The 17,425-nt window shown below is 35.1% G+C and overlaps 1 protein-coding gene across 3 annotated transcripts in view; it reads left to right on the top strand.

The window, feature by feature from the left end:
* The window catches only part of SPATA17 (spermatogenesis associated 17), a 186,767-nt gene that overhangs the window by 33,927 nt on the left and 135,415 nt on the right, over nucleotides 1-17,425 (top strand). For all 3 annotated transcript variants that reach the window (XM_055334109.1, XM_055334107.1, XM_055334108.1), the window contains one exon: nucleotides 5,355-5,458. In XM_055334109.1, coding sequence (XP_055190084.1) covers nucleotides 5,355-5,458 — 104 coding nt within the window. The remainder of the gene's footprint in view (nucleotides 1-5,354; nucleotides 5,459-17,425) is intronic.

The raw sequence follows: 17,425 nt of genomic DNA, 5'->3' as shown, positions 1-17,425 counted from the left end.
GAATTTTTTTTTTACCTTGGAAACCTTGTACATATTACTGATCAGTCATATATACTTGTGTAATGATATTCTTCTGGAACCTAGACCATTTTGGGTGATCCCCTATTGTTTCAGTTGTTTTAAATGATTTGCCTTGAAATTAGTGTCGCAAAATATTTTAGCTCAGATAGAAATCTTCACTCTAAGAAAAATAAAGACTATAATAACAAGAGTATCACTAGATTAAAGATCACTTAGAAACAACCAATTTGCAAAGTAACCATAACTTTATTGACTCTTCTTAGAGGTCTGGATCTATGAATACAAATTTTAAATTATAAACACTAATGTACCTTGAAACATCAAATAACCATTTTCTTTTGTTTCCCACTTTTGTCTAAAATATAAAAATGTAAGAAATGATTATATGGTGGCTTTAATTAAAAAATAGTTGAATATGTGTCAGATATATAAAGATCCATTTCAGTCTTCTATTTATAATCTGGTTTTCATATTTGTAATACTATGAAGTAGGTACACTTAGAATAATGACTCCATGATTAGATGAATAGACTTAAATAGGAATTTATCAGAAATAATTCAAGAAATAATTAAAGAAATAATTGAGGAAATAATATTGAAAGTCTCTTATATACTAGATATGATGCTAGGCTCTAGAAATACAAATTAAGACACAGTCCTATTCACTCAGAGAAAGCTATCCCAAAATGTCAGCCCAAGGAATAAGAGGAAAAGGACCGTATAGACCACCCCAAGCTTTTGCCTAATGATGGATGGATATTTAAATGTTCTATTACCATGCAAAGAATATCTCTTCTCCCCTCCTACCACTTCTAGTACCAATAACATTGTGAAATGATTAAGTAAATATGTAGTGAAAGGGGGTGTCAAGTCAGGTACTGAGTGGGGAAACAATATTGAAGAGAAGAAACTGCTTTTGGAATGATTATCCAGAATCTTCTTCTATTAGTTAAAAATATCTAGCTAAGATTTCCATTCATAAATGTATGCTTTGACATGATAATGCAGTGACATCTAGTATGAAATTTGAATACTACTGTTTTTTAAACACCTTTGAAAATTTAGTAAACTTACTTTTCTGTGCTTACTGTATAATTTAGAATGTTGAGCGTTCTAATGATTAAGAGTATAGTAATGAGTAAGAGTTCTACTAGTATGCTCTCAAATACATGCAGAGAATTGATACTATGTAGATTATCGTCAGTAATAGAAATTTTGTTTTCCATGTCTTCATTTAAATTTTAGGTGAGAGGACAATTTTTTTCTCTTTTGATAACATTAATGTTACTATGAATTTTGAGGAATAAAAGTAAATAACGGAGGGAAAATCTTTTCTATGAGCGGATGGCTTTTGGTATATATCAAGGTCTTGCCATTTGTTTTAGTGCTTAAAATAAACATTATTTATAAGACCACTTACATTTTGATGTTACTTAATGAGGAATATGCATCATTGATTTGACTAGCTTAAGAGGTCATTTAGAACTTGCCCGTTAACAAGCTGTAATCTGCTGAGCACACAATGACTTTGTTTGAAATTATCTATTCAGAGCTGATCAATGACAATAATTGTTTTATACCAATCACTTCTGAAAGTTGCTAATTACTTTGAAGGACATGAATGCTAGTCGTTTTTTTTTTTTTTTTTTGAAGTCATAACCCATTCACCTTGAAATTAAGAAGAAATGTTATGAAAAGTCATCTTGCCTCTTGAAAGAACTTTTTTTTTTAATTAAAAGTTGATCTACTAGTACTGGGATATCAACAGGAAATTTAGGCAAAATTGAAGATGTCATTTGTTCTTGTAAGAGAAAGTATAGTAGACTGTCCACTGTACTCTATCTTAATTAGGGATTGGTTAAACTGATCTTATAATATAAGAAAATGATATCTCTTAAATGAAAGAACAGATACACATACTTTTTCTTTTTATGTGTTACGTTCATAAGATGTTTTAGTGGAAAGAGTCTGGGCTTTTGAATAAGACAGAGATGGGTTTGTATCCTAACTTTGCCATTTATTCTTTTACTGGTTATGTGAACTTGATCAAATTACTTAATCTCAGTTTCTTCATTTTTAACTTGGAGATCATGCCTCATATACAAGGTTATTCTGAGAATTAAAGCAGTTAATGTAATACCTGGCACATTCATGAACTCAGTAAATCTTAGATCCTTTACTTCAACTGGATGACAGCATCTTTACCTGGTCAAGCAATCAGTTTCTATCTACTTTTACCACCCACCTCTATGAAAGCCATTTAAAGATTGATTGAGGGCAGCCCCGGTGGTGCAGCGGTTTAGTGCTGCCTGCAGCCCAGGGCTGATCCTGGAGACCCGGGATCAAGTCCCACATCAGGATCCCTGCATGGAGCCTGCTTCTCCCTCTGCCTGTGTCTCTTCCTTTCTCTCTCTCTCTCTCTCTCTCTCTGAATAAATAAAAACAAATAAAGATTGCTTGATTATCAATCATTATTATTAATGTGGATAAACTTTAACTTATTACTTTAACTGTTGCTTAGAATATGCTTTAGTTCTCAATTCTGAATAAGAGGATTTGTCTTGGAACGGCATTTCAGCCTGTGTTTGGGTAGATGTCTAGGGAGTTTGGATATTAGAAGATCCTCCTGAGAACAGACCAATTGTAGACTCTCTGGAAAAGGTTAGTGCTGTTTTTAGTATTTGCCTGGTTTGAAGTGAGAGGAGACCCATGCCACTGGCTTTTTAAGGTATCCTTCCTCTTGGCATGGATTCGGTTTTACTTTTGTCCTTTCAGTCTTCTTTTCTCAGAATGGGCATACCAACCACCCTAGTGTGACCTAATGTAAATCAACATCTTTCCTTTTACCTTCTAGTACTCCAGCATGGATCTTTTATGTCCTCTGGAACATTTAATTTTATTTTATTTAAAATTTAATGATAAAAAAATTAATGATATTTTTATGTTATAAGTAGTTCCTACTTTAACACTATTTGATATCCTAACATTTTTCCATTCTTCCTGAGTCACTTGTATTGCTGCTGATGGATTTTTCTGTCAGTACTTTTGTCTGAAAGTGTTATTTTCTTTTATTGTATGACTGTCACATGCAGTAAAAGTATGGTGTAATATTTGAAGTCATCCCACCAGCTCTATGACTGAAGGCAAATTATTTAACCTCTCTAAGTATCAATGTGCTCTTCTATCAAATGAGGCTAATAATAATCTCTACCTCAAAATGATACTGTAATGATTAAATTCCATGAGCCAGGAAAATATTTATTTATTTGCATGTATGATTTATATACATATACATATTCCAACTGATTATTATTTTTCATTAGGAAAGTGGTTTGTATCAATTCCTCATCTTTCTTTGTCAGCTGTAATACAGTTTTGGCCAAATTGGAGGGAAATAGTTTATAAAATGAGTATATAACTTTAGAAAAATTAACTTTTCTTATTTAATGAATTTCTAAGATAAGATCATGTGAAAAATATTTGGAAAGACATTTTATAACATTGTTACACTAGCTTGCTTTTCTACTTGGTGTTACTTTTTAGAATTATTCTCTCTGATTTAATTGTTCTTACAAGCTATTTTGCATATCTTCAATTATATTACTCATTCTTATACTAGGAGGTTGGCCAAAACAGTTCTTCAGGATTTTCACATTCTGTATCTCAGATTGTAAAATACTTTTTAAATGGTCATATTTTGAAACAGAAAAATACACAATACAATGAAAACATTTTCCTGTTTATTCTTATAGATCAATCATCCAAGTTATAAAAAATTTTAGGCTCAACATATTTAGTTTATTTTTTTTAATTTTTTTTTATTTATTTATGATAGTCACAGAGAGAGAGAGGGAGAGAGGCAGAGACATAGGCAGAGGAAGAAGCTGGCTCCATGCACCAGGAGCCTGATGTGGGATTCGATCCTGGGTCTCCAGGATCACGCCCTGGGCCAAAGGCAGGCGCCAAACCGCTGCGCCACCGAGGGATCCCAACATATTTAGTTTAAAAAGCATAGGGTTTTGGGATAACACTCAATAGACAAGCATAGAGTGTCTATATTAATCACCCTTTCCTATTGAAAAAAAAAAAGTTTAGAGTTTGTGTGTGTTCCTAGCTTAGCTAACTGTGCAAAACACTGGAGGGACTTCATATCCATAAAGAGAATCAATCATAATATGTGAATAATTCAAAAATAATATAAACTGCCATAAAATTCTAGAGATTGAAGTTAAGTCTTTATGTACAGTTAATATTTTCCCATTTTGTTTCTTCTTCCTGTACTCCTTTAAAGAAGTTGTGTTTTTTTTCCACAAAAATAAGATCTAGGCATTATTTTGTTTTTGTTTCGAGTTTTTCTAATAGAGATTATTAATCTAATAGAGATTATCTAATAGAGATTATTAAAGATAAAACACAAAGAGATTGATTCTCATGATTACTAGAGCATAATAAAGCAGAGGTAGCCCACTTAGGTTTGTTCTCTGAGGCCTTCTTCCCATAGTCCACCCCATTCTAAAAAAAAGTAGGCTCTTTGAACAGAAATGTTTGTTCATTGAAGGTGTCATTTCACTGGTCCCAATTCTATATTTTAATGATTTAGAGAATGGGTTCTGAAGTCCTAATGTAATTCCTGGATCCATCACCAATGGCTATGTAATTATGAGGAAATTTTATAACTTGTCTTTTTAGCAGTTTTTTGTCTATAGGTAAGAATACTTCTCATAGAAGCATTCTAAAGATTAAATGCATAAACATAAGTAAAACTCTTAGAATAGTGCCTCACACATAATAAAAATAATAAATGTTACCTGTTGTTACTGTTAAAAAAGTATGAAAATGTCATGATGAAGATTTAAGACAACATTTGTTTAAAGATTTTGAAACCACCAAAATTTAAAAGCCCATTTGAAAACTGATTTTAATCAGACCAAATACAAACTTAAAGCCAATGGTTTATGAAAACTAAAAAATCCGTTTGGTCAGGAAATGGAAGTGGTAGAGATTGATAAAGCAGATTTTTAATTGTTCAGTCGGTAATTTCACATTTAGTGTTTGTGAAAAATTATAATTTTTAAAAATATAATAACCTCTAAGTATGTTTTATCTTTATGATATTTTGTAATAAATCTGAGTATACTCTACATTTATAGCTGTGTGTATATATATATATATATATATATATATATATATATACTGTTGGTGGAAAAGCTTAAGACTTTATTTGATGTGAGTTATCATTCATCATTACCTTAATTTTAAAGAACTGTTTTTAAAGAACTGTTTATGTTTTCACTAAAAATGCTTATGGCATATATTTTTATTTGCTTCAATAGATTCAGAGGCGATGGCGAGGCTATAGGATTCGGAAGTACTGCTTCAACTATTTTTATTTGAAGGAGTACCTGAGAGCTGTTTCAGAGACCAATGATGCAGTTAGGTGAGTATTTCGCTAGTAACACTTTCAAAAAGGTTACTTAATAGATGTTGATCAATTCCATATTTAGGATTATTTTCAAGGACTCAGTATTACTTTAGGTAAAAATTGATTGATAAGATAGACATATGATTCTATTCACCTTAAAAATTATTCTTGTTTTACTTTTAAATGTATTGTACTCTTGACTATAAATTAATTATGTGTTCAGTAGGCCTATCTGATTTCATGCAAAATAGTTTCAGTAGAATTATCTCATTTTGAGATGGATTTATCTGTAAAATGATTCCATAGATAAAGATTTAAGTATGATAAGCCTCAGATGTATTTTGAGAAATACGATCAATAGTAAGAACTTTCCTCTTAAAGGAGAAAATATCATGGAACATAATTAAAATGGACTGCTTACTATCAACCTTTGCTTCTTTGAACACATAGAAAACATCTGGATTTAGATCATAGGATGATGTCTTTTGTAGATTTAGGCAAACTTATTGTAACACTAATTCAGTCAACTTTACCAAAGAGCTATGTATTAAGTTTTTTTTTTTTAATGAGCTCTGAGAACTCTAAGGTTTTTTTTTTAATATTATATTTATTTATTCATGAGAGACACAGAGAGAGGCAGAGACATAGAGGGAGAAGCAGGCTCCTCTTGGGGAGCCCAATGCAGGACTTAATCCCTGGACTGGGATCACACCCTGAGCCAAAGGCAGATGCTCAAACGCTGAACCACCCAGGCATCCCTGTATTAAGTTTTCATATAAATTCAAATATAGTTTTTATCCCCATATTAGAGTATACCCCACTCTAATAATATAAGTGACCATAGGCTTATGTTTAGGTAAAAAGGAAATAGTAGCTAATAACGGTTACGATTTATGTAGTTTTAATTTTTCACATATTTTATTCTAAAGTTCTTTAAACTAGAGAGAACAATTGCACAATGAATTGTTAAAATAAGATTTTGCCTGAGACCCCAAAGTTATATATAAGAAATATCTGAAAACTGATTTTTCTTTTAAATTTCTCACATATGCTGTGTACATAAGAGGATCTGATCTCTGAAGATTAATTTCAGGTATTTGTTGATGTTGGTTTCTTTGGAAACAGCAATAAAGATCTAGGAGGGTTGCAATAGGATTTGGTCCATTGGAGAAGTTGGATAAATCTCATGTGGGCCCCAGGGGACTGCTATTTAATTTCTTCCTTAAGAAATCCAAGGTCCTAGAGATGGGCTGGCTGTCTACAAATGGCAGATGTGAGCCTGTCTGGAAGAAAGAGCTAGCAGCATATGCAAGAGAGGGAGTTTGCACAGGGCTAGGACTAATGTAGATAACTGAGGCACAAAAGTTGAAGAGGTGCTTACTGGCTGGGCATTGTAGGGGCCAACCCTGCCCTTCTACGACTCCAGTAAGTCATCCTTTACTGGTACGCTGGGGTGGACTCTCTTGCTTCAGCCTAATCCCATCAACCAATAGGAGAAGGTTCTCGAGACAAATATGTGAAAGGCTGGCTTTGAAAAGGCCTGTATCTTCTTCTGGACAGGCATTTCTATTCATCCTTGTGTTTCTTCTGGTTTTACTGTGTGTATCTCTAGTTACTAGGGAATCCAGGGTAATAATGCTGACAATTTGCTTTACCCCGATATTCTTTATCAGATCACAGACTAACTCTTTTTTTCTGCCTTTCTTAGAGGTTTTTTTAAATAAAATATTTATTTATTTATTTATTTATTTATTTATTTATTTATTTATTTATTTCGGGAGAGAGAGAGAGAGAGAGAGAGAGAGAGAGAGAGAGAGAGAATGAGGGGGAGGGGCAGAAGAAGAGAGAGAAAGAAACTCAAGCTGACTCTGCACTGATGGAGCCCCATGCTGGTCTCGATCTCATGACCCAGAGATCAGACCTGTGCTGAAACCAAGAGTTGGTTCTACCACAGCGGAATGGACTGTGCACCCAGGCTCCCCTTTCTTAGACTTTTTAAGCCAAATTGGAAGCTGAATGCAGCAAATCGTTTTTCATTATCTCCTAAAATAATTATATATGATGTTTTTCCTTTTTGACCTATTGACATGTTATAGAATGTATTTTTATTAATAGATATATTAAATAGATATACAGGTACTGTGTACCATCCTGATGTAATTTACATGACAAGGTGGGGTTCTCAAAGCCTCTCCCTTTGCAACCTGGTCTTCATTTTAGCCCAGGATGCCCTTGTGGGTGCACTCAGATGCCTCTTTCACCACCTTCTTGGCATCTTTATATTTGTATTCACCAGGCAGCAGGTTAAATCATGACTGACACTTGTAGGGTGGGGATGCAGAAGGCCATGCCAGTGAGTTTCCCATTTAGTTCAGGAATTCTCTTACCCACAGGCTTGGTGAAGCTTATAGGGGCAGCTCCTTGGCTATCACACCACAGTTTTCCAGAGGGGCCATCCATGGTCTTCTGAGTTGCAGTGATGGTATAGCTATGGTCCTGAGTTTCATAACTGTGGTTGACCTTGGCCTGCAATTGGTGGTGCAGGAGACATTGCTGACAATCATGAGGGAGTTGTCATATTTCTCATGGTTCATACCAATCACGAACATGGGGGCATCAGCAGAAAAGATGAGCCTTTTTGCTCTACCCTTTAAGCCCTAGCCTTCTCCATAGTGGTGAAGACATCAGTGGACTCCACAATGTATTCAGCACCAACATCACCCCATTTGATGTTGGCAGGATCTCTCTCCTGGAAGACAGAGAGGGGCTTTTTTCCATTACTAAGAAGTTTCCCATTCTCAGCCTTGACTGTGCCATTGAATTTGCCATGGAACTGGTAGATTGTGTAGTTGATGTCAATGAAGAGATCATTGATGGCAACAATATACACTGTGCCACAGTTAAAAGCAGCCTTGGTGACCAGGCACACAATATGACCAAATCTGTTTACTCTGACCTTCACCATTGTGTCTCGGGAACATAGCTGGCACTGCACAAGAAGATTGAGCTATCTGTTGAACTTGGAGGAATAGAAGAAATAGACTAATATTAAAATCATCATTCTGTGTTAGGACTATCTAACTGAGCCATTATTATTCTTTTAATTTATTAGTAAATTATATCAGTATTTTACATAGGATATTTACGTCCATTTTTATATACATGATTAGTTATAGTTTTCTTTCTTGTGTTGTAATTTACAGGTTATCAATTTTTTGCTATATTTACTAGATGAACTGAATAGATTATATGGCATGATAATCGGAAAGGAAAAATACTGCTCTGTTTTCTGTCTACTCAATACTTCTGGTCACCAAATGTGTGGGTTTTCCAAGCCAATGAATCTCAGACATCAACTAGGTATCCTGCAATTTAACTCAATTCTAAAACTACTTATCTAGTGATAGCATCATTTCCTACAGGTTAAGGGCTCAGTCCCACAAGACTGTCTTCCTTCCCACCCCTGTCCAAACTGAAGATATCAATCCCAAGTGACATGTCACCATTTTACCCACAACTTCTGTTCAACTTGGCTACAAATCAGAGATTCCTAGGACCTCCTCCCCAAGGTCAGTCGTTTACTGGAACTGCTCAAGAATTCAGAAAGACAGTTTATTTACTAGATTACTGGCTTATTACAAAAGGATACAACTCAGAAAGAGCCAGGTGGAAGAGATGCATAGCGCAAAAGATGGTGCAGGGAGGCCATCTTCAAGCATCAGCAATCCAGAAAAATTTCTGAATTCTCTAAGTTAAGAGACTTTTATGGAGGCTTCCTTAGGTGGGTATGATTGATTAAATATTTGACCACATTAGTGATTAACTCAATTTCCAGCCCCTCTCCATTCTGGTGGATGTTGGAGGTAGAGGGGTGGAGCTAAAATTTCCAACCTTCTAATCACATGATTGGGTCTCCTGGTAGCCATCCTCCATGCTCATTAGCATGCACAGTCATCTTATTAGCATGCAAAAAGACACGCTTTGAAGAAATTTCTAGGAGTTTGAAATCAGGTGTTGTAAAAAGACTGTTGAGGAAGGGCCAAAGGAATACTCTGGGGGTGTTAGGAAGTCCCCTTGGCTCTGAGTATAGCCCTACAGATAACGTAATATATCTCTATGTATGTGAACTGGTTTAGCTTTTGTTGTCTTGATAGTAGTTGGCAGTTCTAGGACTGCTTATTGCTTTACACTCTCCTATTTCTTAGAGATCTATGCAAAGCTACCATTCCTGTACATTTCTTCATTTAGTCCTATGTCCCCTGCCATTCTGTGGTGTAGTTCAGGAAATCTGCCACAGTCGAGTTTTGCTCTACAATATTATTCTGAGCAAGGAGGACATTGCTATTTTTTCTCCCCCAAGTATGCCACCTAATTTTGCACCTGACAATCTCTCTCTAAAATCTGCATCTTCAGATATCTTGTCTCTGTGACATCTCTGATCCTGCTTGAATTTTCACTACTCTTGCTAGCCCTTCTTCATATATATTACTCTTAAGGGTTTCTAATTTTACTGATGATAGAGTTTCCTTTTATTTTCTTATGACCTTTCTTATTTTATGGCAGTTTAAGAGAGGAAGGGGTGGGGATATATTTACTCCACCATCTCAAAATTGGAAAAATAAAATTAACTTCCTAATATAAGTCACCATTTGTTTTCTTTCTGTTACATAAAGTTTTACAAATGTAATGAAAGTATGCTACAGGGTACCATAGAAGAAGCACAGAAGAGGAACATCTTAGGCAAAAGTGATTGGTATTGATCAGAGTAGGAGTGGGAGCCTGGGAGTTAGGGACATTTCTCTGAGGCTGTGAAACTAAGCCCCGAAGATTGTGCAGAAATTAGAACATTAACACAGGAAATCTCACTGAGGTTGATGCATGGAAGATTATAGAAGGTTCCGTTAGAGATAGATCCAGACAGTTTAGCAGGAACCATATCAAAACAGGGCATTTTAGAGCATATTAAAGAGTTTAGATGCTATTCTAAGAACATTGGAGTAGACTTCCTTTTTTTTTTTTTTTAAGATTTTACTTATTTATTCATGAGAGACACACACACAGAGAGAGAGAGAGGCAGAGACACAGGCAGAGGCAGAGACACAGGCAGGCTCCATGCAGGGAGCCCGATGCAGGACTCGACTCCAGGACTCCAGGATCACTCCCTGAGCTGAAGGCAGGCACTAAACCGCTGAGCCACCCAGGGATCCCCAGATTTTCCTTTTAAGAAGAGGAGTGGCATGATTACATTTGTGTTATGGCATGCATGTTTGATTGTATTTTTCATATTTAAATAGTCTGGTGAATATTAAAAGCATCATTGGGGTCATTAATTTTACTGAGATAGTGTTTTCCTTCTCATAGAAGAATATTTGTATAGTTTATTTCTTCACATTTCTTTATTCTATTTTTCATTGAAGATCATTGGAATCAGGATTCTAGTTATCTTTTCTCACATAACAAATTACACTCGAAGCAGCCTAAAACAATACACACATAGTAGCTCATCACTTTGTAAGCCAGGAATCTGGGAGGGATTCCATGCCTAGACTAAGGTCTCTCATGAGGTTGCAGTCAGCCTGTCAGCCAGAGCTGTAGTCTCATATGAAAGCTCAACTGGGGGGAAGATCTTCATTTATGCCAGCCTCCATTATTCTGGCTGTTGCTCTTAAGTCCCTTGGTTTCTTGCCAAATAGGCTTTCCTGTAGGGCAGCTCTCTGCTGGAAATTAGGAAGTGAACAAGGGGGACAGAAAAAAACATGAGGATGGAAGCCACATTCTTTTGATAAACTAATGTCAGAAGTGACATTTCATCACTTTTTGCTGTATTCTGTTCTTTTGAAGCAAGAGACTGAATGCATCCCACACTTAGGGAGGGGATTATGCAAAGGATGAATACCATAGTGGGAGTTATTGGAAGCCGTCTTACAGGATACTTTCCATACTCTATGACTTGCGTATAGAATTTGTTCAATAAACATGTTGATTTTCAGCATTTTGCCTTGGAAAAATGTTACTGTACATTGTACTGTACATTGACTTATGACAGAATTTTTAGGTGATGTCTTTTCAAGATTATATTTCAGACTTTAATATTGTATCAAAGTAGTTTTGATGTATCCTGATTATTTATACCAGCAAGGATTAAAATGTGTAGTTTCTGGATTTCAAAGAGAAAATAAAAGGTCTAGTGCATTCTTTCATCTTTGAACGGGGTAAAATAATTTACAGAACAAAAAGTAGTAAGATATATTCTACATCAGAATATATTTGATTTGAATTATGTAGGATACCAGACAACATTAGGCTTAACTTTAATTTATGTGCTCTTTTATTAATAGAAATAGTTTATTTATTACATAGTTAATAGTGAAAAAAATATGTATAAGTATACAAGAATATATTTTTGTAACCAAATGTGGACCTATCACAAAGATAAATGGAATTGATTAATTTGAGGCTGAGTTTGCACTTGGTAGGCATGTTGCTTTATAATATGTAGCCTGATATGCAAAAATTGCCCCAGGTTATGAATAAGAAAATTACATAATGAAATTAAAAATTAGCTAGAGAGTTACAGATTGCTAGCATTAATAAAACATTATTAGCTTAAAGTGCAGAAAATGGACTTTTTTGACAGAAATTTAAGCTAGAAGTAATATAGTCCCTCAAATTTAATGCTTCAGTATAGTTTTTGATTGTTAATACCTTACAACATTAGTGCTGTTTTGAATATAAATTTGTCATTCATCAAAGTGAATCCAAGTTTTTCAGCTTGTTGATTTTGTATAACATGATTTGACTAGAAAGATTTTTATGGATAATATTCTTTACCTATCTTTTCATGTATCACTAGAGTCTTTTTAAAGGATATATTTGTTTTGTTTTTCTTGTAACAGCTTTATTGAGATATAATTCATATACCATATGGTTCATCCATTTAAAGTGCACTACTCTATTGTGGTTCGTATATTCACAAAGTTGTGTAACCATCACCACAATCAATTTAAAAATTTTTATTATCTTAAAAAGAAATCCTATGTCCTTTAGCAATGACCCACCCTCATTCTTCCCAACCCTGATCAGCCATTGACAACCACTTATCTATTTTTTCAAATAGTGATTTTTTTTTATTTTTTTATTTATGATAGTCACACAGAGAGAGAGAGAGAGAGAGAGGCAGAGACACAGGCAGAGGGAGAAGCAGGCTCCATGCACCGGGAGCCTGACATGGGATTCGATCCCGGGTCTCCAGGATCGCGCCCTGGGCCAAAGGCAGGCGCCAAACCGCTGCACCACCCAGGGATCCCCCACTTATCTATTTTTTATCTCTATAGACTTACCTATTGTGCACATTTCATATAAGATGAATCTTACAAATGTGGTTTTTTGCAACTGATGTTAAGCCTGGTGTTTTCAAGGTTCATTGATGTTGTAGTATATAACAGTACTGCATTCCTTTTTCTTTCTAATTAATATTTCATTCTATGGAAAACCACATATTATTTATCCATTTATCATTTGATATACATTTGAGGGGTTTCTACTTTTGGACTATTATGAATAATGATGGTATGAACATTTATATACAAGTTTTTGCATGGACATAGGTTTCTGTTTCTCTTGAGTACCTCATGAAAGCTTGAAGCTAACAAGTTTAAGACATAATTAGCTAGAAACATTGACTTTTGAATCAAATTGATGTGGACTAATCATGCTTATGTCACTTTCTAGTTGTGTAAACTTGAACAAGTTACTTAATCTTATAGAAATTAGGTTTTTTTTATCTGCACATTGAAGCAACAGTATTTATTTTGCAGAATACTTGTGAGGCACGCAGTACATCAAGCACTGGGCATATAATTGACTCTCAACCAGTAACAGCTATTATTATCAAGGACAAGGAAAAAAAGAGCTAATATTTATAAACTTACCTCCCTATGATGTTATAAAAATAACATTCAATTTTATGTGAGGCTTTCTTTAATTCAAAGTAAACAAACATAAAATTTCATGAATTAGCTTGTGTATTTTAAAAGAATTTATAGAAACATTAATTGCTGAGTACAGTCTAAATCGTCAGTATTTTTATGACATTAAACCATGGCTAAAAATTTTCTTTCAGAGAACTGGAAGGAAAAGCAAAGAATGGAGCCCAGTAAAAAGTTGTAAAAATATAATAATGAATACATAAATATCTTTTTTAAAAAAATTGGAATTATTTTACATCTTTATTTATTTTAATATGCCATATATGATATATCATATATCTATCTATCTATATCTATCTATATCTATCTCTATCTCTCTCTCTATATATATATATATATATATATATATCATAAGCAGTGGGAGGAGCAGTGGGAGAGGGAGAGAAGGAATCCTAAGCAGACTTCAGGCCCAGCATGAGCCCAATGTGGGGCTCAATCTCATGACCCTGAGATCGAGCCTGGTGTTGTGGTCCACACTCAGCAAAGTCTGCTTGCTCTTCTCCCCCTGTTCTTCCCCTGGGCTCTCTCTCTCTCTCTTTCATAAATAAAGAGAACATTTTAAAAAATGAAAAGGAACATATGATGACATAATACGTACATATTATTATATATTACACCTATTACTAAATGTTTATCATAGATGAAAGAATTGCTTTGTCATATCCTTACTATGTTCCGAGTGGTGACCATTTTTTTTCTTTTAGCTATTTTTTTTACACCAAATGTTTCTAAACTATATGATTATCTGATACTGTCTGATTTTACATCTTCAGATCTTTTAATTACTTTCACATAATATGGTAGATGAGGGTTTAACTTAACAGTTTTCCCATCTCCACTTCCATCTATTTTCAGAGAAATTAGTATCAGTGTTTACATTATCATGATTATAGAAGCAGAGTTCCTTACAAAGGCAATTACTAAAGGATGGATATATTTACCTTATTCCATTTTAAAAATAAATGTCTATTTTCCTTATTTTTTTTCTTCCTGCCCTATATGCAAATTATATCTGCCATTGATTGTTTTCCAGGTATTCTATATTACCAGGAAATCTAGTAAGCTCCCTTTTCCTCTGGAGCCTGTCCTCTTTGGCCTTTCTATCATCCCGCTCCAAACAGACTACATTTGCTTTAGACATGATGCAGATCTCTTAACTTGCCTCCTCTTAGGGCGAACTCACTGTTTTGTAGATCTGTGTTGTCTTTTTATGATTTATTTTCTCATTTTTCTGGAGCAACTTCTATAATAATGGGCATGGAAGGAAATTTTGGGAGTCTTTACTTCTTTATGTCTTATTCTATCCTTAAACTTGGTTAGTAGCTTGGCTGGATAAAACATCCTACGTTGCAGATCATTTGTCCTCAGAGTTTTGAAGATATCTATTTCTCTTTCCTTTGAAAATGACCTATTTTTTTTTCAGCATGTGTTAGTTCAAGTCCACCAGGAAGCAAATACTAAGATGGAATTAGATGTACAAGAAGTTTAATGAGGGGGAGGGGGTAGAAGCAGAAAAATTGGGGAAAACCTTTAGTCCACAATGTAAGCCTGACACCTATGAAAAGAAAAAGAGAAAGAAGGAAGACTGAAAAGAGATTGGGACTGCAGTGCATTTTTAAGAAAGGCTGATGGCTGATCTCAAGCCAGTTATCCTTTGGAGGGGTCTGCTGTCTTGCCAGTAATAAGTACCTCCAATCCCCATTCTCAATCACTGGCTCAGGAAGGTGTGACATTGATCTGATCATGTTGGTGGATTCAGTGGTACAGTTTTATGGGCATTACAGATTGTTTTGAATTTTTCCCCTGGAACTTTTGAAATTTCTTAGAATTACTACTTTTATGAGTATTTTGTCCTGAAGAATCAATGGATCCTTTAGTTCTAAGATATTTTCTTATATTATTTATGAGATAATTTCTTCACTCCTGTTTTATTCTATTCTTTTTTCTTGTGGTTATTAGTTGGATGTTGGACCTCCAGAAGTAATGTGCTAATAAGTGTCTCAAACCTTTCTGCCCCCGCTCCCTTCACCTTGGGACTTTGTCCTTTCATTCTATATTTTTAAAAGACTTCCTTCCGACCCTACTAAAATTTTGACTTTAGCAATAATTTTTAACTTGCATTAAATATTTAAACTATTTGGATCATTTCTTCTCTCATATCATCCCATTCTTATTTTATTAATAAAGCATCTCGTATTTCTCTAGAAGTACTAGAGCAGTTAGGATCTTGATAGGAAACAGAATTCATTTCAGGATTTATTTTTCAAATAAAGGGAGTTAAAGGATGATTCAGAGGTATGTGCAGGGTTAAGGGTGCAGCAAAGGATGTTTTGGCATTCAGAGACAGGCAACAGTGAGATGTTGCTACTGCCAGGGTCAAAGAGTTACAGTGAAGAAATTGCATTAATGGTTATAGTAAGAGCCAAGGAGAAGTTTACAACCTCTACCCCGGCCATTGACCTATACTTGTAGAGGAATGCAGCTATTGTCAGAGGTGTGTGGCACTAAAAGGGAGAGGGAAATGAGGTAAAAAAAATACCCCAAATTTCTTCCTCCTGAACTTCAGTCTTCTGTTAGATTAAGTCTATCTGAAAACTCACCAAAATGTTACAATTTGTAGGGTTTAGTCTTTTTGGTCACAGTGCAGGGCACAGAGTGCATAAAATGAAATGGGGTGTGGCAAATGAAAAATAATCAGCATAGGTAATAGCAGAAATTTAGAGTTTAAGTTTTATTCATTCAGTTCTGAGATTCCTCAAAGATGTTTTTTGTTTTTCTTCAGATTAAACTTTTTTCATTTTCCCTTTTTAAAATATTTTTATTTATTTATTTATTTATTTATTTATTTATTTATTTATTTATTTATTTATTTATTTATTTATGAAAGACACACATGGAGAGAGAGAGAGGCAGACACAAGCAGAGGGAGAAGCAAGCCCCGTGCAGGGAGCCTGATGTGGGACTAGAGCGGCCCGGACTCCAGGATCACACCCTGAGCCGAAGGCAGATGCTCAACCACTGAGCCATCCAGGCATCCCTCATTTCCCTTTTATACTAGAACCTATCCTCACACAACTAGTGTGTGTGTTCATTTATACATGAGTGTGAAAAATCGAAGCACCAATTTCTTCTTTTTTTAAAGATTTTATTTATTTATTCATGAGAGAGAGAGAGAGAGAGACAGGCAGAGACACAGGCAGCGGGAGAAGCAGGCTCCATGCCGGGATCCTAATGTGGGACTCGATCCTGGGACTCCAGGATCACATCCCGGGCCAAAGGCAGGCACTAAACCACCGAGCCACCCAGGGATCCCCAGAAGCACCAATTTCAATGTGTACATACATAAGCAGATTTTGTTGACTAGTAGGTTTTGTTTGCTTTTAAGGTGATTAATCGGGGAGCTGACTTCTTTTGCTAGAGGATGCCCAAGTGCCAGTATATAAAGGTCTTTCTTTTAGGCTATTTAGTTTCTCCAAAGAAACTTCTGTTGCTCTACTGAAGGAGTAGATGCTTTTGCTGCCACTGGGTGAAGGGTAAGAGAAGATTTCTTGTGCCTCACATCCACAAGTTACTATAATCTAAGACCTGTTTCTTCAGAGAGCACAACCTTGATCCCTCACCTTAGAGATTGAAACCTGAATGCTGGCATTCCCTGCAGGTGTGTGCTGAAGAAACAAAAGGGTGTAGCTCCTGTAGATGTAGATGTATAGCTTTTGGTTAAAGTGCTACATCATAGTAGAACTGAGCTGGGATTCTATATCTTAAATGATATCAAGAGTAGTGCCTTTTCTAGTATCTTACTTTTTGTGTATGCAGAACTAATGAAATAATAGAAAGACCTTAGGAAGTTAAAGTTCCTCAGTTGGATTACATTTGATGCATAAATTCTAGATGTCACTATTTGTGGTGAACATTGACAAAAAAAAAAATCCACATCCAGCAGAAATGCTGGATGTGAAGAAATCATGAAGAGTTGGTCAAGATTGGAAGACAG

Source organism: Nyctereutes procyonoides, unplaced genomic scaffold, assembly GCF_905146905.1.
Source record: "Nyctereutes procyonoides isolate TBG_1078 unplaced genomic scaffold, NYPRO_anot_genome, whole genome shotgun sequence".
NCBI classification, from domain to species: Eukaryota; Metazoa; Chordata; class Mammalia; order Carnivora; family Canidae; genus Nyctereutes; species Nyctereutes procyonoides.
The sequence above is the reverse complement of the archived record's forward strand: the minus strand, read 5'-3'. Positions and strand labels throughout refer to the sequence as shown.